The 27230-nt window shown below is 60.5% G+C and overlaps 1 protein-coding gene across 15 annotated transcripts in view; it reads left to right on the forward strand.

Annotated features, from left to right (window-relative positions):
- Nucleotides 1-27230, forward strand: part of CACNA1C (calcium voltage-gated channel subunit alpha1 C) — a 469540-nt gene that overhangs the window by 408954 nt on the left and 33356 nt on the right. For 8 of the 15 annotated variants that reach the window (XM_060306632.2, XM_060306631.1, XM_060306626.1 and 5 more), the window contains 4 exons: nt 10604-10687; nt 23081-23113; nt 25521-25649; nt 26859-26924. In XM_060306632.2, coding sequence (XP_060162615.1) covers nt 10604-10687; nt 23081-23113; nt 25521-25649; nt 26859-26924 — 312 coding nt within the window. The remainder of the gene's footprint in view (nt 1-10603; nt 10688-23080; nt 23114-25520; nt 25650-26858; nt 26925-27230) is intronic. The other 7 variants (XM_060306635.1, XM_060306638.1, XM_030834819.2 and 4 more) reach the window with 2 other exon arrangements.

Genomic DNA, 27230 nt, shown 5'->3' on the forward strand with positions numbered 1-27230 from the left:
ATCAGCAAAGACAGGAAAAAACTTTTAAGATGCAGTTTATGATAAGCACTGAAAAATATCCAATGCCTGGGCTTCCCTGGTGGCGTAGTGGTTGGGAGTCCGCCTGCCGATGCAGGGGACACGGGTTCGAGCCCCAGTCCGGGAAGATCCCACATGCCGAGGAGCGGCTGGGCTCGTGAGCCACGGCCGCTGAGCCTGTGCGTCCAGAGCCTGTGCTCGGCAACGGGAGAGGCCACAACAGTGAGAGGCCCGCGTACCGCAAAAAAAAAATATATATATATATATATAGATATAGATACAGATATAGATATAGATATCTCCAATGCCTAAGAATAAATCTAACCAAAACCCTCTAAGATCTTTACAGAAGGTCTGTGAAATTTCACACAGAGGAGTTAAAGAAAACTCAGTAAATGGAGAAATATGTCATGTTCGTGAATTGGGAAAGTCACTGTTACAGAGATGTCATCTCTCTTCAGTACAATCCCAGTTGTTACAGAGATGTCATCTCTCTTCAGTACAATCCCAGTTGTTACAGAGATGTCATCTCTCTTCAGTACAATCCCAGTTGTTACAGAGATGTCATCTCTCTTCAGTACAATCCCAGTTGTTACAGAGATGTCATCTCTCTTCAGTACAATCCCAGTTGTTACAGAGATGTCATCTCTCTTCAGTACAATCCCAGTTGTTACAGAGATGTCATCTCTCTTCAGTACAATCCCAGTTGTTACAGAGATGTCATCTCTCTTCAGTACAATCCCAGTTGTTACAGAGATGTCATCTCTCTTCAGTACAATCCCAGTTGTTACAGAGATGTCATCTCTCTTCAGTACAATCCCAGTTGTTACAGAGATGTCATCTCTCTTCAGTACAATCCCAGTTAAAACTCCAGATTGAACTTTAACCCAAGTCCTTCAGGGTCAGTAGGGCGACCCGGGGCGTTCCAAGGCTTCAGTCCCTTTGGGCAGCTCTCCGTGACTGTGGAGGTTCCAGGGCAGGGCCAGCCCCAGACGCTCCGCGCTCAGCTCTGGGGGGTGGGGTGATCGTGTGCCTGGAACTTGCTGCTGACCATGACCCAGCGGGTGATGAAGGGAGAAGGGGCCCCAGGCTCCTGCTCAGAGAAGCAGATCGGCCCAGGGAGGTGGGAGGATTCCCGACTCCCCCTCCTCCCCCCGGGGACTCACCTGGGCCTTAGCAGGTGAGGAAGCGGGGGCAGCTGTCTCTGAGACTTTCGCATCCCCTTGGTGCTGCCCAGTCAGGGAGCGGCCACGTCTCTGCCCCCGGAGGGCCCGACCCCACAGCTCTCTGGGATCAAAACGCTTTTCCACGCCCTCCCCGCCGAGAACAGTCCAGAAAGCGAGTGGAACCAAAATGGAAACACTCATCGCCCCCCTGGCCCCCGGCTCTTGGGCGTAAGAGCAACTGGAGCCTCGGGGACGCTCCTGACGCAGGAGAAACTGGGGCCCAAAGGCGTTTCAACCCAAGGGACGCGTGCGGTCTCCAGACCAGCGCCAGGACCGTCTGCAGGAATACAGACGCTCCGTGCCCACCATCGGTCTGTGAACAGCCACCCGCCTCCTGGGCACCTTGGCTCATGCAGCCGAGGCCTGGATTCTTAATTTTATTTAAATTAATTCAAATCTGTGTGGCCACATGGCCGACGGCTGCCATAATGGGCCATGGGGCTCTAGACACCGCTTCTCCGCAGGCCGCTCGCGGGGTCTGCATCCCTCCATCCGTCCGCCTCACCCCAACTGCTCTGGCTTCATGGACCCAGGTGGGTGATCTCAGGTGTGGGAGCCCTGTGGGAAGAGTAAGACCGGCTCCTGGCCCGGCGTCCCCCGTGTGGGTCCCCTCCTGGCCCCCCAGTCGTCCCCGGACCTCCCGGGTCCAGGAGCTGCAGATGCCGAGGCAGGCGGTTCAGTGGCCAGCACCAGGCTGTGGGGCCGGGCCAGGCCGATGTGCTCGGCCAGGAAGTCTGAGCTGGGAGTGTGGACGGCCTTGGCCTTGCCGAGCGCGAAGGCAGCCTTCCCCGCATTTCTGGCTGTGCTTGTGCGTGAGGGTCCTGGACCCTGGTGCCCCCAGAACAAAGTCTCCTCTGCCATCCTTAGGACGGTTTCCTGTCTTGGGAAGGACTGTTGCCCGAGACACGGTACAGATTTCCGGGGTGAACGGTCAAGGTAGGAAGAGTCATCACCAGCTGACTCCTTCCCTGGGCCATGGCAGAGGGACAGATGAGGGCTGGACTGGCAGAAGGGGCCAGGATGGGTGGGGGTGGGGGGTCAGGGAGCCTTCAGGGAGACTGTTTCCAGCCAGGAAACTGCAGCCGGTTCTTCCGTCTGTCCTCAGCTTTGTCCACATCCAGAACCTTCTTTCCTTGAAGACCCAGCATCTGCTTCCACTTTAGTGACAGCCTTTCTCACATGAGCACAACCTCCAGACAGCTTGGGGCTCCCCAGGGGCACCCCTGCCCCAGCAGATGGGGAGGGGGCTTCCGAGGCTGGACCCGCCGTCTCTGGTGTTTCCTTGTCCCCGGTGAGCGAGCCGCCCCCGCTCTGGGAGAGGGGCCAGGCGGGTGGAGAAGCAGGGCGAGCCCCCCAGCAGGTGACCGTCTGATGAGGGAAGGGACCCGTCTGCCTTCCCGCTCAAGCGGGACTCAAGTTTAGGCTATGATGTTCCTTAACGTCCAAAATCGGCTTTGCCCTCTGTCCCCCTGAAGAAGGCCAGCGGGGACCACACCAAACGGTAGGCTCCGTCGGGACAGCCCGGGCAGATGGGGCGAGAGGAACCAGGGCCGGGCTCTTCCAAGTGCCGGGAAGACCCCGTAGGCAGGAGCAATCGGGCTGGGGTCCTGGGAGGGAGTCCTCCCTGAGCTACTGAGAGAACGTCAGGACCCTTTCCTTAGAGCCAGTAAAGGACCAGGAGATGGAGGAGAAAGTGGGGTGACCGGCAGGAGAGGATGCCAGCCAGGGCCATTCCGTCTCCTGTCTGGAAAGCTGAAACTACTAGAAACTGGCTTTGTCTTCACCAGATACCACATTGCAGCTAAAACCTGCTTTCTCTCCAGCTTTACCTCTGGATCCAGCTGTACCACTCGCCCTAATTCCCCTCCTAACAGTCTTAACCAAGCGGACGTTTCTGCAAGGGGCAAAGATTTTTGTGAGGCTTTATTTCTTACAAAACAAAGTTGACTTTATCTCTTGCTTGATCATCCCCTGCCCCCAGATCCCACCGACAGACGAAATTCTGGAGACAGAGCAGGAAGCCCACCTCCCCCCTCAGCATCACCTCGAACGAGCAGGGAGGGCAGGTAGGGCTGTCCTTTCCGCGTCCGTTCCTCGGTAATGTGGGGAGGCTGGCTTAGCTGGGCCTGAGTGGGGTCATGGCCATCTCAGTCTGCCCGGCTGCCAGGACAAACTGCAGAAATCTACTTCGCACGGTCTGGAGGCTCGGGGTCCCAGATAGGAGCACAGGGCCACGTCCAATGAAGGGGGCCCCGTCCGCTCACAGCTGTGTCCTCGCAGGTGGAAGGAGCGAGGGAGCTCTGTGGGGTCCCCTGTTCAAGGACCCCAGTCCCGTTCCTGAGGGCTCCACCCTCATGGCCTAATCACCTCCCAGAGGCCCCCAGTACCATTCCATTGGGCGTCTGGGAAATCTGCAGGGGGCAGGCCCCACGGTGTGCGGGCCGGGTCCGCCCCGGGGAGGGTGGCCCTGCTGGTCCTGAAAGGCCCCGGGGAGAGAGGCCCTGCTGGTCCTGAAAGGCCCCGGGGAGAGTGGCCCTGCTGGTCCTGAAAGAGCATTTAGGGATCGTTTGCTTGAGGAGCAAGTAGGTAACGTGTAGCAGAAACTGGGACTCGGTGGCCGGTTAGCGGCCAAGGTTCAGCGCAGCTCAAACTACCACTAGAAATGTGAACGTCTCCTTCTATTTCCTTCCGACATGGAAAGTCCAACTCTAAAAACACCGAGAGCCAGCAAGAATATTGCCTTTTCGGAACTTGCATGGAACTTAGACATTCTTTCAGGCTGGTGGGCTTCAATCACTGGAGAACCAAAACTCCCTTTTGGCAATAAATACTTAGTACTACTTCCTTAATTTCCTTAAATAAAATTCAGAGAAAATCTAAATCTTTATGTATAGGAAACTCACACCTATACACATAATGTAAATATATATATATGTCTATAATTCCTTAGTTATAATGGGAAACGTCTGTGTTTAGTTTCCCGCACCCCCTTTACCGGTGATCTGCCAGATGGGCGGGGGCGTTGAAGTCAGTCTGATCAAAAATAAACCCAGCACTCGTGGAAAGGCCCCCTGTGGGGAGGGCAGGGCAGCTGCTGCGTTTCATTATTTAACGTGGAGATGATTCACACTGGGTGACACGGCCACGTGAGAGTCACTGGGGGACGAGCCCCCTGCGCCTGTGAGCAGTGGTGTCCAGACCCACCAGCCTGGACCTGTGGGAGGGGCGGGGGAGGGCTGCTAGCAGGGCCGAGACCCAGACGATGGTGGCAGGAACAGTCCCGGCAAGGCTGCATGAGCTGGGCCCGCCTCCCCTCCCCTGGAGGCTGGCAGTCACTCTGTCTGACACAGGAGGGGCCAGGCCTGGTGACGCATCTCTGGAGCTGAGGGCAGGTTCTCTAGAGTGGGCACAGGTGGAGGCTGCAGGGGTGCGGTGGGCCACGCCCCCTGGGGCTAAGGAGGGGCCGGCCCATTAGGTGGCTTGCGTCGGGAAGGGGGGAGGGCGAGGATGGGATGGTCAGGTCAGGTTTGGGGGACTCCGCCCGGGGCGTAGTCTGCGGGATGGGCCGGGAGAAGATTCCAGGTGGGCAGATGACGCCTCGCCCCCACCAAGGCTGCCGTCCTCTGCATCCCCTTCCCGCCTCCAGGGGGCCCCCCGTGTTCCTTTGAAGTGGGGTGCCTGCGGACGTTGCCACGTGTCAGACGGCCTTGCCCGCTCTCGAGGCATATCCCCTTGGACCCTCGTCCTGGACGATCCTGCAGCGGGGTCCTGCCGTGGACCCAGGTGCCAACTGGGGCGGAGGAAACCTTCCCCAGGCCCCAAAGGAGCCCAGCCAACCCCCTGTGCCCTCACCCCGTGGGAGGCGGCAGGTCAGGTTGGGCTCACGCTCTGCCCACATCTGTGCACTTCCAGGCACCCAGAAGCACCCGTTACATCTTGGTGAGATAAATGACTGAGGGCCTTTGAAACCTTCCTGGGGAGAAAAAAGCTTAATTCCAAAGGAGAAACGAGAGCAATGTCCACTTCCAAGTGTGCACTCCTCTCACTACTGGAGTGCGGCCCCATCACCGCCACCCGCCCAGGGTCTCCTTGGCCCCGGCCCCGGCTGCTGCTGCCCTTTGCCCCGCCCGCCCCCGTCCCGGGCTGTCTGCTGGGGGGCTCCAGGGCTTCTGAAGGGGCGCGTCACAGGGTGGGGGCTGCCAGGGGCCGGGGACAGCTGTGCACCAGCCATGCCGCCCCGCTAGATGCCAATGACTTCCTCAGTTACTGTTACGTCTGAATGACATCCTAACGTCATACGGTTTCTATTGTCTCTGTGTGGCGACACTCAGCCGCCGCTGCACCCACCACCTCCCACCTCCCCGTCCCACGACCCGGAACCAGGCACAGCCTCCCAGCTCACGCCAGCAGGGCCCTTACTCGGCTGGGCCCCCTTCCCTGGCCAAGCACACGCCGTCTGCCCACTCCATGCTAGGCCCCGCCTCCCCCAGGTGGCCCTTTCTGCTTCCAGCAGCTCCACGTCCAGCCTCCACCCAGGGCCGCCCCCGACCCGCCACGTCGATCTCTGGGGCCCCATGTGTCCCTGGAAGGGAACAGTCTTGGGGCAGAGACCCGGACAAAGTCCAGTCAGCTTCCCCACCAGGAAGAGCGTCCGGTCACCTCCTCTGTGTTCCTTGCCTTCTCTCTGCTGGAACCGTCAGAGGTAGATAAGGAAGCCGCGCGGGAGGGGATGGAGAGGAGAAGAAAGCCAGCAATGGCAGCACAGTCCCAGGTGTGTAGACGCCTGTGGACCCCTCTCACCACCGTTCTGTTTTAAAGCTTGTGTTGACTCTGCTCTGGGCGGGGAAGGGGCTGAGAGTCCCGAATTCAGGGCCAGGGAGTGTGCCTGGACCTCCCAGCAGCAGCCCTGCTCTCGGGACCAGAGACAGGATGTGGGCCCACCTGGCAGCCCACTCCTCTCCTCCCAGCCCTCCAGCCAGAGCAAAAGGGGCCTGGGTCTCCCTGGGAGGAATAGTGGTTTCTAGGAACCTGGCAGTTCACTATCTGTGTGGACCTGAGTTTGACAGAAGCTAGCCAGGACAGCTTACTTACGGTCACCAATCTCAAGTGATGCTGGATTTCATCCGAGAATCTCAGGACAGGCAGTCCTCACTAGGATTCAAGATGAGACCCACTGAAGGGAGCTTGGGATTCTGGAACCTTCACGTTCCCCCTCCTCCTTCCACATTCCTGAGCCTTGCCTTCCCCACTGCTCAGTCCCACCCCCAAAGCTGACCCTGTGCGTCTGGCCTCCCTAGAAGGGGATGGACCAGCTCCAGCAACCGTGGCAGTCGCTGGAACTCACTGGGCTTCCTACAGGTGGAGGCCCTTCACTTGTGTCATTCCTACCATAACCCACAGGTCGCCGTGTCATAGGGGGAAACTGGGGCACAGAGAGGTGCGGTTATCTGCTCAAGGTCACCCAGCCAGTAAGTGCTAGATGGAGGACTCGAACCCGGACACCTGCCTCTGCGGGTCACACCCTTAACCACTACACCGCCTCTTCCAGCTCAGAACAGCTCCAGGGGTGGAGTGAGTCAGGGCACAGATAATCCAAGAGAGGAAAATCCGAAGTTCTCGTGCAGGTGAAGTGCATTGTGGGTGCTGGGCAGCAGCGTCCTTTCCTAGTCACGTTGTGCTGAGCCTAGGATCGATTTGGTCCACGTCTCTTCTGCCGTGGCAGCCAGTGAGCAGAGGGTCGGCGCCCTCCGGAGAAGGGATTGTTCCCAGCGGGGCGCTTGCCTTTCAGCCCAGGGGGACACGCACGAGACCTCCTGAGGCTGGGGACCCACTTACCCTGCAGGGTTAGAGGTGGCGAGAGAAAGTCTTCCCCCAAAACGCCATCCGCCCCTGCGTGGGCAGCCCTGCCTGGCTCTGAGGATCTGGACGTTGAGAGGTTTGGTTCCCCACTTCAGGGAGAGCCCAGAGCCCCTTTCGCTATCCCTGACTTCTACCAGAGAAAGAACGAGTGACAGGTATGACCTGGAGGTCAGGCTGATTTCGAGAAAACAAGTCTATGATTGTTTTCCCATTCTGTTTCCTCCATCATACTCCCCAAACCCATGTCACCCATGGTTTCCAGCAGTCGAGGAGATGGGTGACAACAGGTGTGTGTGCGAGTGTGTGTGTGTGTGTGCATGTGTGTGACGGAGAGAGAGGACACAGCTCTTGCACTGACAACAGGGGGCGACCTTCCTCCCGGGCCCTGCCCACTTGGGGAATTGGCCAGGTGTGTCCCTCGGCAACCTGTCGAGCCCCCTGGAGGGTGTCAGCGTGCTTCTGGGATGGGTGTGGACGGCTGGGAGGAGGCGCTGACAGCTGGATCTGAAACTGTGTTCATGGTCCAGCTTGGAGGGTTGACGGGGCAGGAAGGGGGTGGACAGGGCAGGGGGAAGCTGCCTCTTAAAGGGACCCTGTCACCCCCCGCACCGTGGGCCGTGTGTAAACCTCCTCCGGGCGGGAACTGGTGGGGCTCTGCGGCCAGTGGAGGCCTTGGCCCCGGGCCCACAGGACAGAGGGGCCAACCAAATGCGCCAGCAGCACAGCCGGTGGAGGGCAAGGGGGCGGGCGAGGCCAGGCGACCCAGCGGAAGCCGCCGGCCGCAGAGCACTGGGGCGGGCCTGCCCGTCCTGTGCACGAACACAGAAGAGCGCAAGAGTGGGGATGACAGGCGGTGCATGGGGTGGGTGAGGGTTGCAGGGTCCCTGGGGGCCAGGCTCCTTCCGGAGCTCGCCAGCTGTTAACCGCTCGTCTGCCTCGCCTCTGCCTGCCTTCTCCCTTTCTGTCTCTCGCCTCATCCACGCTGTGGACCGAGGCCAACTCCCCCATCTGTTCCAGGTCCCTGTGGTGAACGAGCAGATGCCAGCCCCTCCCCTCTCCTTGAGCGCCGAGGCGCCCCCCGACCTCTCTCCTCCTCTCGCCCCCCAGGCCCGAATAACGATTTGCCACTGCGTTTTCTAGGCTGGATGCGGGGCGTCCTGGACTCTCCTCTGGTTCCTGCTTCCCTCCTTCCTCTTCCTGGACACCCCCTCCCCTTCCCTCCCGAAACAGCTCTACCCACAGAGATGGTTTTCCTCTCTAGAGATAGTCCCCCAGTGTTTCCCAAAACCTGATGTTAAGGCACACGTGTATTTGTCGTTGGCACGGGGTCTTCACTCTTTACCCTCAAAACCAGTGCTCTCCACGTGCCCTGTGATGCCACGGGAGGACCCTGGAGGGGGTCGGTTCGTTCCCGCTCACAGCACGTGACTCGAATGGGAGAGAGAAGCCTCTCGGTGCCCCCAAAGGCTCCGGGATATTCAGAAAAATACTCTGGGAAGCCAGAAAGGGTTTCAAGTGACGCACACCTCACCCATGCCCTGGCCGGCCTCTGCTCCCCACCGGGTAGCCCAGAGTCTCCACAGTGGCATTTCTGCTTTTTTTTTGGCAGAAAGGCCTGGGAACCGAGAGGTCCCTTTCCCTGCGACCTGACCTCCACACTAAGAATAACAGCCCTGGGACAGCATGTCTTGTGATCCATCTGAGAGGGGGCATGGCTAGGAAGGGTGGGGGTGGAGTGGTCAGGGAGCTGGAGGGAGTCGGGAAGAAATGGGAGAGCACAGCCTCCTGGGACTCAGAAATAGAGAGCAAGAGTTGGCCGCCCCAGGAGGGCCAGGGAGAGGGACCGGGCAGACTCCAAGAGGCCAGCCCGATGCTTTCTTACCTCCTCACCAACCTCAGAAGTGCATCTCCTGGAAGCCCCACCTCGTGGCTCAGAGGCTGGGGCATCCCTTGAAGAACCAAAGGGGCAGATGTCCTTTCTTACGGAAAGACAGATGCCCTCGGTGCTGGGCCCTCCCCGCTCCACCCCTGGGGAGGACGGCTGTGGGGTTCCCAGGGCTCCTGAACATCTGTGTGTCACAGAGCATTGCTCCCTTTCCCCTGCACTCTGAGAGGCAGTGGTCCAGACCTAAGAACCCACCCTCTCTTTGCAGAGAGCCTGCCCACCCAGGACTCCAAGAACCCTCACAGGAAGGGGACAGCCCTTGGTTGACCAGTTGTCCATGAACTTTGAAACAGTCTTTGAAAAACATTCCTCTGTTCCCTTCCCCAAATATGGTGTAAAACAAACAAAATCCATGTGTGCAGGACAAAGGAGTGGAGTCAGCATCCTGATCGCTCCCCCTAGACACGACAGCCCCCAGAGCCCCACCCAGCCTGCAGCAAAGGCTGTGAGAACCTCACTCTCGCGGGGGCCGCTTCAGCAGGATCCTGAGTCAGAATGATGGAGCTGAGCGTGGCGGTGCTTCAGAGACACCCCTGCCCCGAGAGCCGGTCTAGGGTCACCTCCCACGTCACCAAACCTTGGGACTGGCCTGGCCTCCGTCCCCTTTCAGGGAGGAAAGCCTCCGTCCAGAGGCACCGGGCCCGTCCAGGGCTGCCACGAGGGTGACCTTGTAGATGCTGCTCTGAGGCCATGGTCCCCTCACTGTCACGAGCGTCACACGGCTCACCCCTGAGCCCAGAGGGCCTGGCTGTGCCTGGACCACACCAATGGCCGCCTGCTAATTCCCAGACCACCCCGCGAGGGCCCCCGCCCCGTTCCCTCCCTCCCTCCCTGCAGGCAGGCCTCCTAGGAGGCGCTGGAGGCCTGGGAGGGGCTGGGGAAGTAGGGCGGGTGGCGAGGGGGAGGACCCCGCCCCGCTCGGACTCGGCAGCGACGGTGCGGCCCACGGCGGTGCTCTGCTCTTGTCTGTCTGACCTTCCTTTTCACTCCCGTCCTGCCGCCCCGTGTAGGGCCACTTTAGTGACCCCTGGAATGTCTTTGACTGCCTCATCGTAATTGGCAGCGTAATTGACGTCATTCTCAGTGAGACGAATGTGAGTATGATTCTGCCCAGGACGCCTCCGTGTCCCTCCCTCTTCACCTCCTCCGGTTCATTGTTTGGTTTTCCTGTTTTACCCCCGCCAGTCATGCTTTCTCTTGCACCTGCCGCCGTCCTGGGGGACGTGAGCCCCCGCACTGTCCCCACTCTGCCGGGCCGGACAAGGGGCGGCCGGGGCGTCTCCTCCTCCAGGACCCCCGCCCGGCCCCCCCGCCCCGACTAACCCTGCTTTTGTCAGGCTCAGCGAGCACCGGTGCCAGGTGTGCACCTCCAGAACTGTGGAGTGGTAAGAGGGTCCAGTATGCCCACATAACCTCTTTCTTTTCTCATTTTTTTCCTCTTCTCTCCTTTCTTTCATGCTTTTTTTTTTTCATTTTCCTCTTCCTTTTGTTTTGTTTTTCTTTGTTGTTGGTTTTTCCTCCTGTCTCCCTCCCTTGGCCCCTCTGCCCCATGCAGCACTATTTCTGTGATGCATGGAACACGTTTGACGCCTTGATTGTTGTTGGTAGCATTGTTGACATAGCCATCACCGAGGTAAACGTAAGTACCGGCGTCCCGCCCCGCGACGCCGCGCCCGCCCCACGCTCACCCCGTTGCTCTCTCCTTGCCGCTTCCTCCCAGCTCCTTATTCCCACTAAGTTATTCTGGTTGGTTTGTTTAAATTGGTTGAAAGGATTTTCTTTCTCGTTGCTTTACTTCAAAATGTTTTTATTCTTTTTTCTTTAACGTTTGGAACGAGCTAGGCCCCCTTTCCTTCTGAGTTTTGATCGCTGCCTCCTTTCCTTCCCCCTTGGCAATTGGCCTAGCATGACACACACTGTCTAGGAGGATGCAGCCCTGGGATCCCAGAGTGAGACGGTGGAAGGGTGTTTACAACCGCTGGGCAGCTGCCAGCGCAGCCCCTTCCCACTCCCAGCATCCGGGAAATGAGCTCTCCCGAGGACCACGGGTGATGGCTCGCACTTGGCCGGCACTGTCAGCCCATCGTATTCACGCTAAAACAGCCCCTCCACTGAGAGGTGGGGGAGAACAGCCCACACCCCTCTTTTCTGGAGAGGGCTCCTCCGCCCCCCCGCCCTGCAACTTGCTGTGGGAGCACCTGGCCCCAGGTGAACCTGCCCCAGAGGACCAGCCTTGCCCCTGCCTGGTTCTCCCCTCACCACCACCACCCCGGCTCCAAGACCTCCTGCACCTGCCCCTGGGAGCTGCCCCTCCTAGACAGTCCCTCTAGCCCCTGCACACGTCCCTCTGCTCCCCAGCATGTTCAGTCTTCTCTCGTTATCCATAGGCAAGCCCTCTTGCGGTTGGTTTTTAACATGTGTGGTTTAGTGTTTTGTCAGGATTTTTCCTTGATTAAGAGACTTGGTAATGTTTGCACAGATGTTGGTGCACTGAACCATTGAATAGCAGCGCGGAGCAGATGCTCTAGAGCTCTGATCTAAGGTGTCAGAAGCACCCCACGACGGCCACCGTCCCCCGCCCTTGTCCTTACCTGCTCCCTCCACCCCGTAGTCGGCTGCCAGTCGGTTGAACTGATGTTATTATATGTCCTGCTTCCGCTGATCAGAAGTCCTGTCTGCCCCCTTCGAGCGGGTGGACGTTGGGAGGAGGCTGTTCTGCTCTCCCTGTGTCCCCCCGTCAACCTGGCCCCCTCCCTGCTCGCCCCGTAGCATAGATTCGATTGCCCCTGTCTCGGGGATCCCCCAGGGTCGTCTTTGTCTTGCGGGGTGTCTGTGTGTGTGTGTGTGTGTGTGTGAGTGTGTACGTACGTGTGTATGTGTGTGTACGTACGTGTGTACACTCCCTTGACCTCTGCCATTGAATCATTGGAACACAAGGAAACCAAGCTCCCCACTCAGACCCCATGCCTCCCCTCCCTTGGCACTGCCCCCCCAAGTGGCTGGATGGACCCCAAGTTGTATCCCAGGAGCTGTCACGTCCCTACCTACAAGTATCCACCGGCCAGGGCCTGTGCTCGGCCCGAGGGGCCCTCGGGGGAGACCAGGGAAGGGCAGGATCTGCCTGCGTCTGGAGGGTGGGTCCCTGTGGGGAACCATGCCAGGGGACTTGGGGCCGATGGCAGGGACGCACAGGAGGGTGACAGCAGGCAGCTCCCTGGGTGCAGAGGACCCACCTCAGTCCCAGGGTCCTCTGGGGTGCTCACTGTTGGCCAGGCCCACGCCATCGCTCAGCCGGCCGTTTTCTTTCAAATCACTGCTATTTTTAAAGAAAAACCAAGACAAAGGAAAAAAATTCTAGAGTATAAAATTTCTACCCCAGAAAGTGACTGTTGGAATTGGGGGTGGTGCAGGACCCCAGGAACGGCACGTGGAGTCACATACAGACCGTCCACTTGTACAACAGTTTCCATTTACAATTCACCTCGGCGCCCAGCTTGTGTGCCGTGAGCCTGAGCTTGACAGACGCGAATGAGCACCCCCATTGGCCGATGCACAGTGAGGATGGAGCGTGCCCGTGCCTTTGCTGCCCCTCGGCTGGAGCCAGGCCTCCCGGGGCGGGGGACCAGCATTCTCGTCTGTTCCGTCCATGACGCCTTTTGATGAACACGTGCATCTCAGCCTCTTCTCGCGGACTCCTGCCGGCCGGGATTGGTTCAGCCCTTACACTCCATAGTCTGTATCTTTAAAGAACCACGGGAGGTTTTTTATTTTCTAAACGAGAAGTTATCAGCCCAGCCCCGCTTCCAGTTGGGAAGCCCCTCCAATTCCTCCCAGTATCCTTCGCTCACATGGAGATGCTCTTCACTCTCCAGATTGAGGAGTTTGTGAAAAGTCACACGAAGGGTTGTCTGGAGATAGAAACGGGGACGGCGCGTGTGATGCAGAGCAGAGGAGGTGTCCAGAGACCCCGACTGCTTCCCACCCCCTCCCACACATCCAGAAAGGACACCTGCGTCATCGTCCCAGGCAGGGGCTGGAGGAGAAGGCTGGACCAGGGTCAGATCGAGTGCCTGAGTCCTGCTTCTCCCTCCCGCCCAGCCCCCACCGATCCGAGGACCATGAGGATTTACGGGGCTGGGTTTTGAAGCTCAACTAAGAGCATCCACTTAAAAACCGGCCGTAAACTGTACGGCACTGTTGGGGCTTCCCTGGTGCCGCAGTGGTTGAGAATCCGCCTGCCGATGCAGGGGACACGGGTTCGAGCCCTGGTCCGGGAAGATCCCACGTGCCGCAGAGCAACTAAACCCGTGCGCCACAACTACTGAGCCCGCGTGCCACAACTACTGAGCCCGTGTGCCACAACTACTGAAGCCCGTGCACCTAGAGCCCATGCTCCTCAACAAGGGAAGCCACTGCAATGAGAAGCCCACGCACAGCAACAAAGAGTAGCCCCCGCTCTCCGCAATTAGAGAAAGCCTGTGTGCAGCAATGAAGACCCAATGCAGCCCAAAAAATAAATAAATAAAAATTAAAAAACTGTACAGCGCTGTTAAAGGGGAGAGACCGTGGCACCCAGGCAAAGGACGATCTTTCCAACCCCCCTGCTGACACACCAGCCAAGCACAGATGTCACAGCCCTCGTTCCCGGATACACTCGAACTCTTGGTCAATGGGTCCAGCCGGATCAAAGCAAGCTCACTGACCACCGCCCACGACTCAAGCCAAGATGGGCCTGTCCCACAAGCACGGACATGGCCCTGCACCCCGACGGTAGCCAGGATTGTGGGACAAGTTATAGGGTCAACAACGCTTCTTCTCAGAGGCAGGACCCTCCACCGTATGGTTCTGCCTTCCAGCCATAGGCAGGTTATGGGTCTGGACGCTCACTGGGCCAAGAGCTCAGCTCCAGGCCTCCCCGAATTTTCTAGTCTTACTGTTGTCACAAGACCTCCTTTTGCAGACAAACGTTCCGTTCCAGTGTCAGGGATCCCTGAGGCTCTCCACCTGTAACCCGTCATCTTTGACAATTAGCCTACAGAGACCAGCTCTCGTTGCCCTCCCCACCTGCTGTGTGCATCCCAGCCGCCCTCCAAACATTCCCCACGTCCAGAGTCATCTCTCCTCAAACAGCTCCGTCCTCCTGCCTCTGCTAGGCTCTGGCGCCCTGCCTTGGGAAGTGGATTCCCCAGCGACCCCAGGAACAATTGTCCCTTCCTGGAGCCTCCCCTTCTGGTGCCGGGCACCTGGGATCCATTACGGACCAAACAAAAGCCCGCCCTTGGGAGCTGGTGTCCTAAGGCTGGAAGATGTTCGGACACAGAAAATAAGGAAATGGTGCAGTATGTGGAGAGCCGAGAAGCGCCAGGGGAGGGGTCGGAGGAGCAGGGAGCCGTGGAGGCCGGTGCCGTTCTCTGCAAGACGAGCTGTACTGAGGAGGGGAATTTGAAGAAAGCGAAGACCTGAGGGAAGCGAGGCGATGCCCTTGCGGATCCCGGGAGAGGAGCTTTCGGGCAGGACGCGCAGGGTGCAGTGGTCAGGGAGGAGAGCAGCTTTGGGCCTTCGCCTGAGCGGGAGGCGGAGACTCGGGCACCTTTGAGAAGAGGTGTCCGTGGTCCGGGGACCCCCTGCGGGAGTCAAGGGCAAAGCCCTCCACCATTTGGAAGGTGGATGCAGCCATCCAGGTGGGAGGGGACGGAGTTGCAGCAGACGTAGTGAAAATGGTCAGATTCTCAGTGTGCTCTGCGAGCAGGACCCACGGCCTCTCCTGACAGCCTGGATGTGGGCGCCAGAGGAGGAGGGCTCCCAGGGAGCCATGGGGTCCCGGCCAAGCCGGGGAGGATGGAGCCGGCGTCAGCAGGAAGGTGGGAGGCGAGGCCCGTTTGCACGAAGAGGAGGAGGCTCGGGGCGGGGGGGGGGGCTGTGTACTCGACTGCCCAGCAGTGATGTCAGGTGGACAACAGACGCCCGGTCTGCGGTCAGACATGGAATCAGCAGCACAGCGACAGTATTCCAGGCCGGGACAGGTGAACAGCTGAGGGAAGAGGAGAAATGGGGGGCTGAGCTGGGGCCGCCGTGCTCGGGGCCGCCTTGACCTCCGGCTCACTCTGGGAGATGCCCTTGGACCCTCCGAGGTGACCGGGGGAGACCCGGGGCTCCGCAGTCACGCTGGATCCTGCGTCCGTGGCCACAGCCCGGCCACCCCGTCCCCTCTGGACGCACTGCCTTCTCCTCCGTCTGTGCAGTCAGCGTCATGTCCCCTAGGAAGCTCCCTGCTCCTCCTTTATCCCTTGAGTCTGAAATTCTGTTTTCCAGAAGGAAAACCTAGTGACGTAACCCTGTGATGTCAGTGGAAGCTCCTGGGGTGCCAGAAGTGGCCCCCGGCAGCCCCCAGTTACCCCTCCCCACCCCTGCACGACAGGGAGTGCTGGGACGCCCAGAGCCCTCATCACGGACACACGTGTCCCCAGTCGCGGACGAGGCGGCCATGGGACTGACAGCACGACCCGCCTTGGGGCTGGCCGTCCTTGAGTGCAGCGGCGGGGGCCTGAGGTGGGCCAGAGTGCCCCCCACCAGCTCTGCACTGGACGCCTTCTGACAGTGACGCCCTCGCCTCCCGGCAGGCCCACGTGTGGACCACCCGAGAGCCGTGGCGTCTAAGTCGTCACCTAGAAACTCTCCAGAGAGAAGGCCCCAGGGACCCTCAGGTGGGAACAGGACGCGGCCGAGGGCCTCCAGGCAGGTTCAGTGGACGGGGACTTGCGTGGACACAGACAGAGAACTAGTGCAGGGCTGCAGAGCAGCTGAGCAGGACGGCGGTGTGAAGTGACGCGGTCCTGGCTGGGGTCTCGTGAGGAGCTCGGCAGGGGTGGAGGGCAGCATGCTGCCCTCGGGGGGCGCCAGGCCAGGGCCACCACACGTCACATCCCTGGGAGGGGCCCAGCTTGCTCAGGGTTTGCCAAGACCGTGCAGCTAACAGGTGGCGAGAGCGGGATTCGAGTCCGTTCCTGTGGGAGAACTGACTCCTGCACTTCCGCGGGCAGGCCGGCAGGGGCCCTGCACTCACGGGCCCCACGCAGGCGCTCCCAGCCGTGGGACCCCAGGCAGCGCAGCTCAGCCGAACTTCTCCAGGCCTGAGGACTCCAGGGGATGCTCGGACGCCTGGGCCCTGGGCCATGGGGCTTGGAGGACAAGAGCGCAGGACGTGTGGGGCAGCCCCTTCCCTGCACTCTGGACGGAGGAGAGAGCAGGCGGAGGGGAGAAGGGGTGGGGGCGAGGGGGCAGGTGGGACGGCTGGGACGTGCCTCCGCCTGGAGCATCTGGGACGCACGTCGGGGCCTCGGTTCAGTCAGCACTGGTGGTGTCAGGCCAAGCCAGGTGGAGCAGCTGTGACCCTTGCCACATTCCTGTGCCCCCGTCCCCCCTACCTGTTTCCCTCTGCTGGTCCCTCCCCCGCTGCTCCAGTCCCTCCCCTTCTCAGCACCACCTCCACTGCCACGCCCCCAACAAATGAAGCCACCAAGGTGCCTTGTTCACCCGAGGGCAGCACTGACTCGGTACCGCCCGCCCCCAAAAGAAACTCTGCCTTTAAAGGGATGAAGGTAAGACTCGACCTAGAGGTGGTGTCTAGAGCGTGGATGTGAGTGAGGAGGGGCCCGGCCCCCCGTCGTCCTAAAGGGTAGTTTCTCCTCTGCTTGGGAAGGAAGTTGGCCCTGAGGGGTTGAGCAGAGCCCCGCTCGCCCAGCCGCACTCCAGCAGGGCGCGGGGAGCCATCTGCAGAGCCCGGGCTCTGCCTGCAGAGCGAGGCCCGCGTGCTGGACCGCAGGCTGCCCCAAAGCAGTGGCCTGGAGGAGGGTCCTGCAGGCCTGACCCGAAAGGCCCCTGGAACCCGTTTCTAATGGTTTTCTCCCAGCTGTCCGGTGTCGCAACAGCCGGGACCCAACGGGGCCCCTCATGCCCTCCGCCTTCTGACCGAGACCCCTCCACCTCCCGTCCTCTAATTTTCTTTCCTTTCCTCCCTCATTCTCACCTCTTCTGTCCTCATACAACCCTCTCCTCTCCCCTAAATTGGAGGACTGGACTGAAGCATGCTGTCAGGACACAGCCCTGGTTCAGCCAGACGGCCATCCATCCAGGCAGTGGGTGTCACTTGTCCCCAGCTGAGCCAGCTGCCGGGGTGTTGCCAGAGAGCGTCTAAAGCAGAGGGACCTCGAATATTCCCTGAGCTCGTGGGGGAAGTGAGGGAGCTCATTTCAGCAGGCCCCGAAACACTGACAGGTACCCCCAAAGCACTCACTGTCTAACGCTGCTTCCTGAGGGCCGGCTGCTCTCGCTGGTTTGTTTCCTTGAGTCTGTCTCTCTCTGTGTCCCTATCTCTGTCTCTGTCTCTCTCTCTCTTTTTCTTCTCCATCCTTCAGGCTCACCGTGTCCGTCCACGTGTATGTGTGTCTCTCTCTGTGTCCCTGTCTCTGTCTCTGTCTCTCTCCTCTGCCCCCACATATGGGATTTTGTGAGTGCTCCTGGCAAGCTGATTGTTCATTTATTTTTCATGAGTTCCGTTGTTGGTTATCTGTTTGAATGACTGTCCCTCCCAAGGAAGATAAGACAGCCCTGGCGATTTTGTAATCAGTCCCGTGTAGCGTGAGCTCTGGCAGGTAACAGCCCCTGAGGAGCCGTCGGGCTGCAGGTGAGCAGTGAGCAGCCCTGAGTCCTCAGCCACTCCGCAGCATGACTGGCAGCACAGGCCGGTCACCACAGCTCAGCCCCCACACCGCTGCTCTGCCCTCTCCTCCAGTCCCCTTGGGGCCAAGACCCCACAAGGGGTGCTCAGAAGGGCATTTTAACTGAGTGCCTAGGACCACAAAGGTTCTCCTTTCTGGCTAGAATCTCCTTCCCCTTCTGGGTGGAATTTTCCTTTGGAGAAACAGATGTAAGCCCATGGTGGGGGGGGCTGCCTTTCCACCCTCCGCCCTCGCATCTTTGGGGTGACCTTCACTTGCGCCCCACCCTTTTCTGTCCTTGTCTCCACCGTCCTCACAACCCCCACCTTCCCCTTCCCAGCTCTTCTCTTCCTCAAACCCAATTCCATTCCTCCATTCGTGCCGGACCGAAAAGGAAGCTGGGCATAAGAATTGCTTTTGACCATCGGTATTTCCTTCACTTGCCCTCAGATCTGTGGCACCGACCCTCCGCTGTGTCTCTAGTTGACACGTGCTTACTTAGACCTTGCGTCTCCCTCCCAAGAAAGCACTTCATTCAACCTTAGAGAGCTAGCAGTTTACAACAGATTTTACTTTGACCTTAAAATTCCTTCCCTGCAGCCACCCCTGGCGGCTCTGACCGTCAGCACCTCCCAACCCCTCCACGTCCGCAGGGCCACACCTCAGCTCCCGGGATGTGCGTTTCTCCCGGTTGGAAGAGGGGCTAGAAGGATAATGAGAACCCCCACCCCTGAACGTATGCCGGCTGGCTCCTGGCCACGAAAGCAGCGTCAGATGTCCCTAGAAGCCCTTGACTCCCGCATCCCCAGCTCTCTCTGTGTGTACCAGCCTCATATGTACCCTCCCACCCGAGGCTAACTGGGGTCTCGCCAGCAAAGCCCAACCCCCCAGACACCCCCTACGACACCATGACATGCTCACAGCTGAACTACCGTCTTGTCTTGCAGATCAAATCGAGATGAGATTAGAGACAGTTGGAGTAGAGAAGCAGAGCTGGTGGTGGGGGATGGCAGGTGGAGGGGGGATGGTAGGCAGAAGGGGGATGGCAGGCGGAGGGGGGATGGCAGGCGGAGGGGGGATGGCAGGCGGAGGGGGATGGCAGGTGGAGGGGGGATGGCAGGCAGAAGGGGGATGGCAGGCGGAGGGGGGATGGCAGGCGGAGGGGGGATGGCAGGCGGAAGGCGGATGGCAGGCGGAGGGGGGATGGCAGGCGGAGGGGGATGGCAGGCGGAGGGGGATGGCAGGCGGAGGGGGGATGGCAGGCGGAGGGGGATGGCAGGCGGAAGGGGGATGGCAGGCGGAGGGGGGATGGCATGCGGAGGGGGGATGGCAGGCGGAGGGGGGATGGCAGGCGGAAGGGGGATGGCAGGCGGAGGGGGATGGCAGGCGGAAGGGGGATGGCAGGCGGAAGGGGGATGGCAGGTGGAGGGGGATGGCAGGCGGAAGGGGGATGGCAGGCGGAAGGGGGATGGCAGGCGGAAGGGGGATGGCAGGTGGAGGGGGATGGCAGGCGGAAGGGGGATGGCAGGCGGAGGGGGGATGGCAGGCGGAGGGGGGATGGCAGGCGGAGGGGGATGGCAGGCGGAAGGGGGATGGCAGGCGGAAGGGGGATGGCAGGCGGAAGGGGGATGGCAGGTGGAGGGGGATGGCAGGCGGAAGGGGGATGGCAGGCGGAGGGGGGATGGCAGGCGGAGGGGGATGGCAGGTGGAGGGGGATGGCAGGCGGAAGGGGGATGGCAGGCGGAGGGGGGATGCCAGCTGGACCCAGGTCTTCAGGTGGTGTGGGATGGAATTGATACCAGATCCACTCCCTGAGTTCTGGACAAGGGTTTTTTGTTTTCTGTCTCTTCAAGCAGAGGCTTCTGTAGGCGGGCAGCCAGTAAAAGGTCCACACGTTCCCGTGCTGTTGCTTTTGACTCGGTTCAGAGAGATGTGGAATTTCAGTGACCGATACATAACCGCTGTCTCAGCGCAGCCACGGGGATTGGGCCCTTGTCCGAGGACCTGCTGGACTCAGCCTTCCCTGCAGGGAGGCAGGTCATCTGCCCCTTTCCAAGCCAGCCTGGCCAGGAGACGCAGCCACGGCACACAGCTGCTCCTAAGTGCCCTCGAACCGCCGATCACGGAGAACATCCTGGAAGATAGTCAGGATATCGAAATCTACCGCCTGGCCCTACCTCCCCGCTAACCCTCACCTCCCAGCTATGCAAGAAGGGGGGCCGGGAAAGAGAAGAAGGGAGAGGAAGCCATCCCTTTTTTATGTGGTCAAGAGCGATTTCCAACAACCTCTCCGTTCTCCAGAGAGACAACGGGATGTAAACTGGGAAACGCCCCACCGATTCTGGCGTCCGTCCGTCCTGGAGAACCCTCTTTGCAGGCTCTGGTGCCCCTCAGTCCCCTCGGCTCCCACGGGTGGTCTAGAGAGAGCACCCCAGTGAAAAGGAACAGTGAGGACATTCCGGAAACAAAGGCTTCATCCACTGAGGTGGTGTTTCTCATCTGGTCCTGAACTTGGGTCGGAGAGGCAGTTTTCCAGAGCCACCCCAGGTCTTTGCCGGTTGAACCATACAAGGTGACCCACATACATGTACCCAGGTGAGGGCAGGGTCTGTCCCCGCTGCTGGCCCGGGGCCTCTCTGACAGTGTCCCACCTCTGCCCCACATGGGGAGGAATAATCTCATTTCATTCCTACCAACTGCAAGAGCAAATTCAGTTAATTGCCCTGATACCCTAACCCCTTGAAAATGACCAGATCATTAGAAAGCAAAGATCAGAATGGGCGGCTGAGAAACGGGCTGCGTGCTCCCCGCTCGTGGACCCGAGCTGGCGGCAGGCAGGGTGCAGGGCAGGGGGTCACCGGGAGCGAGTCTGGGGAAGCATTCGAGGGGGGCAGCTCAAGCCCTCGGGGCTCCCCATTAATCCTGCACTTAGCTCAGAAGGTAGAAGTGACGCTCGGAGGTCCCTCAGGACGTTCTGGGGGATCACAGCGATCGGCAGACACACTCGCCCATCTCCTGGCCGCCCGGGCATCTGGGGGTGACCTTGGGCAGCAGTGCGTCAGCCAGTGGTTCTCTGTGGGCAGGGCTGTGCGACGGGCCCCCTCCTGCACTCTCCTGCAGGAATCACTCCTGGTTGCCTTCCGGCTTTGTTACGACGCATAGTTACTTTCCAGCCTGTGGACCTTGTAAGCACAGCTCCTCACATGAGGACAGGCGCACACGAGCGGCTGACAGGTGACCCTGCCCCGCAAGTCAGAAGCAGCCTCTGAAGAGGAAGACTCAAGGCCCAAGGAAAAAACGAGCCCGTGAGTCTCCACATGCTCCCCAAGTGAGGCTCGTTGGACGCTGGGTTCCCGGAGGCCCGTCCTTCCTCTCTCCACGGCCATAGGGATGGATCCTGAGGGTTACTGGGGACTTCCCTGGCGGCCCAGTGGTTAAGACTCGGTGCTTTCACTGCCGAGGGCCCGGGTTCGATCCCTGGTCTGGGAACTAAGATCCCACAAGCTGCACAGCACAGCCAAAAACAAAAGCGTTGCTGAATTCATACGTAGTGTTAAAATCGTATGATGCCCCAGGTGATCAGAACAGACCCAAAGGCAAACCTTGGAGTAAAATGGGACTTACAGAAATGAGTCTGAAACAGGAGCATAAAAGGCTAAAAACAAGAAGACGACAGGTAAGACATTTAAAAAGCCCAAATGAAGGATTCTGAAGGTTTAAGCAGTAAAATAAGCAGTTTTGATTTTTTCACGGTTGGCGGTGAATTCGGTCGGGCCAGGTGACCCAGGCAGGTCCTCTAAAGCACCCGCATTCTGGTCCCGTTCGGGAAGGGGTTGACCCAGAAGACCTTCAGTCGTCTGTCCAGGGCTCTTGGAAGTAATGGGCAGCTTTGGTGGTTCTCAGGGAGCATCCAAGGCTAGAGCCTGCTGGGCGCTCGGCCTAGAGCCCAGCACTGCCTGTGGACTCACCTCTGTGCGGCCCTCACACCCCTCCCCCACTGAAGCCCGGGAGGCATGGGGCTCCTCACAGGTTAACACCGGGGCGCAAGCCCCTGACCAGCCTGGAACTTCCTCCATGCGTGCGTGTGCGTGCGTGTGCGTGTCTGTCTCCGTGTTCTCTCAGCCTGCTGGCCAGATCCTAGACACCCCACCCCGTCCAGGCACGTGGGTGGACCTGGCAGCTGCAGCCCGTCGTGAAGCAGAGACAGATCTAGACTGTTCATAAACAACCAGAGAGGCGTCCTGTCCCTTCTCCTCCTTTCCCTCACCCCGTGTCTCCCCCAGTCCCCGAAAAGGACACGTCCCAACTTGCAATGGGAACGAAAGGAGTTTGCTGAGAAGCCTGTTACCAGAGAAGTACTTTTCGGTCTGCGAGCAAGTGTCTGCTCGTGCACATTTCCGTCCTTGAAAAACCCCGTTACATGTTCTCCTTGTTTATCCCTTGAAAACAGAAACACAGGAGCAACTCTCTGAAAGTGGAGGGTGAGAGTGAAGTCGTGGCCTTCTAGAAGCAGTTGGCAGCCCAGGCGGCGGGGACCAGTCCCGGCTGTGCTCTGTGTGCGGGGCTGCAGGGCAGGGCACCTTCCCGGATGCAGCTCAGGGCTGCTGTGGGATGCGCCCCTGAGGCCGGGCCCCTCGGCCCCTGCCCCCTAATGGGCCCAGAGTCAGACCCCTGAGAACAGCTCCTCGGGGTGTTAACAATAATGTCCTAAATTGTGTGCAGGGCTTTCAAATTTAATAAACAGATCCACGCTCGTTTATCTCAGGCCGGTGTCCAGGGTCCACACCCGGAGATCAGGAGCCAGCAGGCCCTTCTCCCTGAGCCTCAGCTTGAGGGGGTAACTGAACCTCAGTCTTCCCCTGGACCTGGGGGGCCGCTGCCCCTGGGCCCCTTTGCTCAAATACACGTGGGCAAAGCGCAGCGTTGGGCACAGGCACGGTCTCTCGCCTTCAGCGGGCAGTGCTGGGTAAGCGAGTGCAGGGTCAGCCCCTGGAGGCTACCTTAGGGCACACGGCTGATTCAGAACAAACAAAACCTCCATCCGCAAACTCCGCAACACTCCGTGATAACAGGTGTGAATTAGTAGTTAATCTGTAGCCAGAGATGGTTCCGGGCAGGAGAACACCCAGAGTCCTCGCTGGGTGGGAGCCCACTCTGGCGGCGCCTGGACGCTGCCAGGCCTGTGCCGTGTACCCTCCCCTTGGCACTGTCGCCCTCTCCTGCCACTGCGTTGCTCCTGTGTTACCAAGACCTAGAACGCCGGCGTCTTTTTCGGAGACTCATTACAGCTCATCTCTGTCTGCCTTTCTTTAAAGCCAGCTGAACATACCCAATGCTCTCCCTTTATGGTAAGACCGAACCTCCAAACCACGCTGTCAGCTTCTGTGACCCCCTCTAACGTACCCACCTCCCCCACCCGACCCCCCGCATCTCGGAAGCCAGCCCCCGATGCATGCCCGTGTCTGCCGTGCGCCTTGCCTGCCTGGTCTGTAGCTGCCGAGTGCCGCGTGCGACATCTCCATCCTAGAGCTTTCCTGTGGGTGGCGGTTCACCATGACCTTGACTGTCTAATGAGCCACGGGGAGAGAATCGGACCCGAGGGCCATTTCCTGTTAAACGTCCTGAGGACTCCGCTGGCTGACGGCCCCACCCTGAATCTGTCGTGGGGTTTGCGTGGGGCGCCCACGAGCGCCACGGCGAGGCCTCTGGGAAAGAGGAAGGAGAGGTGACATAGCCAGAGACGGGGAGGTCCTCCTAGTCACCAGGCCGTCCTCCAGCTCTGAGTCAAGGCCCCAGTAAGCGGTGAAGCTGGGTTCATTACCCAGAGAGTGGTTGGATTTCCTATCACCCCAACAGTGTTACCTGTGAGGGGCATGAAAACTAGGCCACGCCCGCTTCACTGCAGCAGACCGTCTGGTGGGAGCCGCTTCTGCTCTAGGAATCTTTGGCTAAAGTGATAGAGAGGCCGACCGGTGTGACCTTGAAGTCTCCTTGGAACAGCTGTCTCCAAGAGGCTGCTGTCACAGACTTCAAACGTGGGCCAAGCGTGGGTTTTTAGGAGGGCCGGTGAATGGGTTGATTCCCCGAACCCCAGAGGTCAGCAGACAGAGGCAAGATCGGTGGGGATGTTTCCTGATGAAGCCCACGACCATAGCCGGAAGGGCTGAGCCTGGACGTGCTGCCCGTGTGTCACCGGTCAGTGGAGCGTAAGGCACCTGCGGCGTCTGAACCCAGGACGAGCTCAGACTGGAGGCTTGCGTCTTGCTTTTTAACGAGTCAGATGCAGATGCCTCTGCGGCGCCAACCTCCCAGACTCTCGGTGCCCAGCTGAGTTCCGTGTAAGCTGGCGCTCTCTTCTGGCTCCCTTCCGGAGCACAGTGGGGCTGACGGCCGAGTTCCAAGGCCCTGAGCCTCCTCTGCCCTTCCTCTGGGGAAGCACCACCTCCTTTGAAGGAGAGAAAGTAGAATTTCACGTAGGTGCACGGGTGACAGAAATGCAGAGATGAAGGGCATCAAAGACTTCAAAATACAGACAGGTAGGGCCCGGGGGCCAGACGGCCTGCTGCCGGGGCCACCCCAGCCCCTGCGGCCCCCAGCCACCAGCCCGCCCCAAGGGACCAGCTCTGGCTCAGAAGAAGGATAGACGCAGCCCGCCCCAGGAGGAGCAGGGTGTGCTGGCGTGTAAAACCCGGCCCCCTCAGGGGGCTCCTGCTCTGATCGGGGCGAGGGGAGCGGCCCCTGGAGCCCCGGTCACAGGGTCAGAACCAGGAGCCGCGAGGGCTCGGGCGCTGGTGGGATTTTCGTAGGCGTGGCCAGGCCAGATCTGACCTGGAGACGGTCAGAAATGAAGCCAGAGGAGCGGGAGTTGAGAATCGGGGCCCACGTGGGGCCCAGCAACTACCCGGCCGGAGGCGCCTCCAAGCAGGGGGCCTGAAGCAGGAGCCGTAACAGGAAGCCCGAAGGTCCGTTCTCTCCCGGTGCCCACGGGGCTGGGGGCTGCACTGGCTCTGGGGAACCGGCCAGCTCCCGGGCACCACCCAGCTCTCTGGCCGGTGTGGGCAGGAGGGGGGTCGGGGGTCATTTTGTGCTGACTGTTCCCAGATCTGGAGGAGAGGGTGACGGGGCTGCGTGTCCGGCCCCCGACCCCCGGCCAGGCATGCGCCAGCCCCAGGCTCCCCCAGGCCCAGCAGCCCCGGGCCCGCTCCAGGACACCCCTGGGGAGCCCACCCGCCCCGAGCAGGACCCCTCGGTCCTCTCACGGCAGGGAGACCCGTCCAGGGCTCACGCTCCACTGCCTGGGCCTCCACCCCTCCCAGGCCTGCGCAGCCGGCGGGCCCAGGGCAGAAGGGAGCGGAGGGGCAGCAGGGGCTGTGGCCCGGGCCCATCCACAGCCGTGGGGGGAGGTGGCACACCGAGTGCTGAGGCTGGGCAGCCCCCGCCCCCCAGGACCTCCAGAGCGCTGGTGCCGCTCGGGACGCCGGACCCTCAGCTGAGCCAAGCAGGAGGGCAGCAGGGGCACCAAGGCGGCTCTCGGCCTAGATTTCAGAGCAGATGGAATTTCTAGGGAATCACCTGCCGCCCCCGCCCCGGGGGGGGGACTTAAGACCAGGGATGCTGGGGCAGAGGCTCGGGGCCTGGGCACGGCCGGGCGCCTCAGAGGCCTGGGGCTGGGCCTACCCGTGGGCGCCGGGAGAGTCGAGTGCAGCCGGCCCCCGCCGCCCGCCTGCGTGTTAACTGCTGTGTTAACGGCCCCAGAACGCGGAGGAGAACTCCCGCATCTCCATCACCTTCTTCCGCCTCTTCCGGGTCATGCGTCTGGTCAAGCTGCTGAGCCGTGGGGAGGGCATCCGGACGCTGCTGTGGACGTTCATCAAGTCCTTCCAGGTACCCCCCGGCCCCCTCCCAGTACCCACCTGGGACGATGCTCCCAGCTGAGGGGAGGCTGCGAGCGTGCTGTTTTCTTCTCTCTTTTGTGGATTTGCCCCGAGAATTGACTGCACAGAGGGGTTTTGGGGGTGGAAGAGGTTTGAAAGCCATGGGCAGAGGTGGCCCGATGACCCCTCCCAACTCGGGTGTTGTCAGCCCGGGGCTGGCACCCTCGTCCCGGCCGTGGTTCAGCAGGGTCTGCTGCCCGCACCTGCTTAGGGACTTAGCCGGACCCCCCGGGACCCTGGTGTGCCCCGTGTGGACCCAGGGCTGCCCACCGCGGGGCCAGTTCTCTGCCCCGAGCACTCGTTTCCTTCTGTGAAAGCAGAATGACGGTGGCCCCGGCCTCAGCCCTGGGTGCCTGTACCGGGCCCACATGCTCACCCACCCCCGACATTTCCTGGGCGCCACTGAAGGTGGAACCCGAGCGCCCACCAGGCCGGATGGCCCGTGGTCCCGCGGTGCCACCTGGTGGTGTGCGGGCTCCATCCACCCCGTGAGCCGCGAGGCCCCCTCCCGGGGAGGAGGCGGCGAGCACACCGAGAGAGTAAAGCGCAGAGGCCGGCCGGCCGCGGGCCAGGCCCTGCCCAAGCATCTTGCGAGCCTTAAATCAGCCAGGCCCCAAACCCCCCGAGGTCGTTGCTTTTCTCCCAATTTTTCAGATGAGGACCCTGAGGCTCAGGGAGGTTAAGCCCAGCCCAGCTCCCACAGCTACAGTGGCGCAAACGGGCGTGAGCCCAGGGTCTCGCTTTTGTCTAGTGCCCCTTCTCCTGCCTTTCCTACACCTGGCGGAGCAGCTTACGGCTGTGGGGGGGGGGGGCTGCTGGGTGTCCCCCACGGCCCTCCGGCTGCACGAGGACAGGTGGGTGGCGGGAGGGTGTTTTGCTCTTTCTAGATTGTTGGTACCGAGGGAGCGTCATGCCAAGCCCCGAGCTCAGAGCCCACCTTCCTGGGCGGACCTCCCCAGGTCTCAGGTGCTTGACACCCAGGTGAGGGGAGGGGTCGGCACCAGGCTCAGGCTCCTCCCATTTAGTGCCCAGAACGTCTGCGGGGCTCCTGGAAGTGCCCCCCAAGCCAGGCAGCAGCTGGCGACTGAGGAGACGCCGCCCGGGGAGGGGCCCAGCCGCCGGCGCCCCGCCGACCTCACGGCGTCTGTGCCCCCGCCAGGCCCTGCCCTACGTCGCCCTCCTGATCGTGATGCTGTTCTTTATCTACGCCGTCATCGGGATGCAGGTACGCCCGGCCCCCAGCCCGCATCCCCTGACACCCGCCCCTCCTTCTGAGGCTGGAAGGGTCACCGGAATTGGACCTCTCCCCCCACCCCCGCGGTGTCCTGGGGGTGCACAGCTCTCAGACCCTCTCTCCCCGTTGCCCCTGGCCCAGGTTCCACTTTCTCTAGGGAAAAACTCACCCAAGTTATGCGAAGGGCCTATTTGTTAATTATTCCTCAATAAAGTATTTTTTAAAGAGGAAAGAAAACTCGTCTCAAGAATCTGCAGCCAAAAGAAAAGGAAAAAGAAAGAGGAAGGCCAGCGAGCC

Source organism: Globicephala melas, chromosome 10 (assembly GCF_963455315.2).
Source record: "Globicephala melas chromosome 10, mGloMel1.2, whole genome shotgun sequence".
Taxonomy (NCBI): Eukaryota; Metazoa; Chordata; class Mammalia; order Artiodactyla; family Delphinidae; genus Globicephala; species Globicephala melas.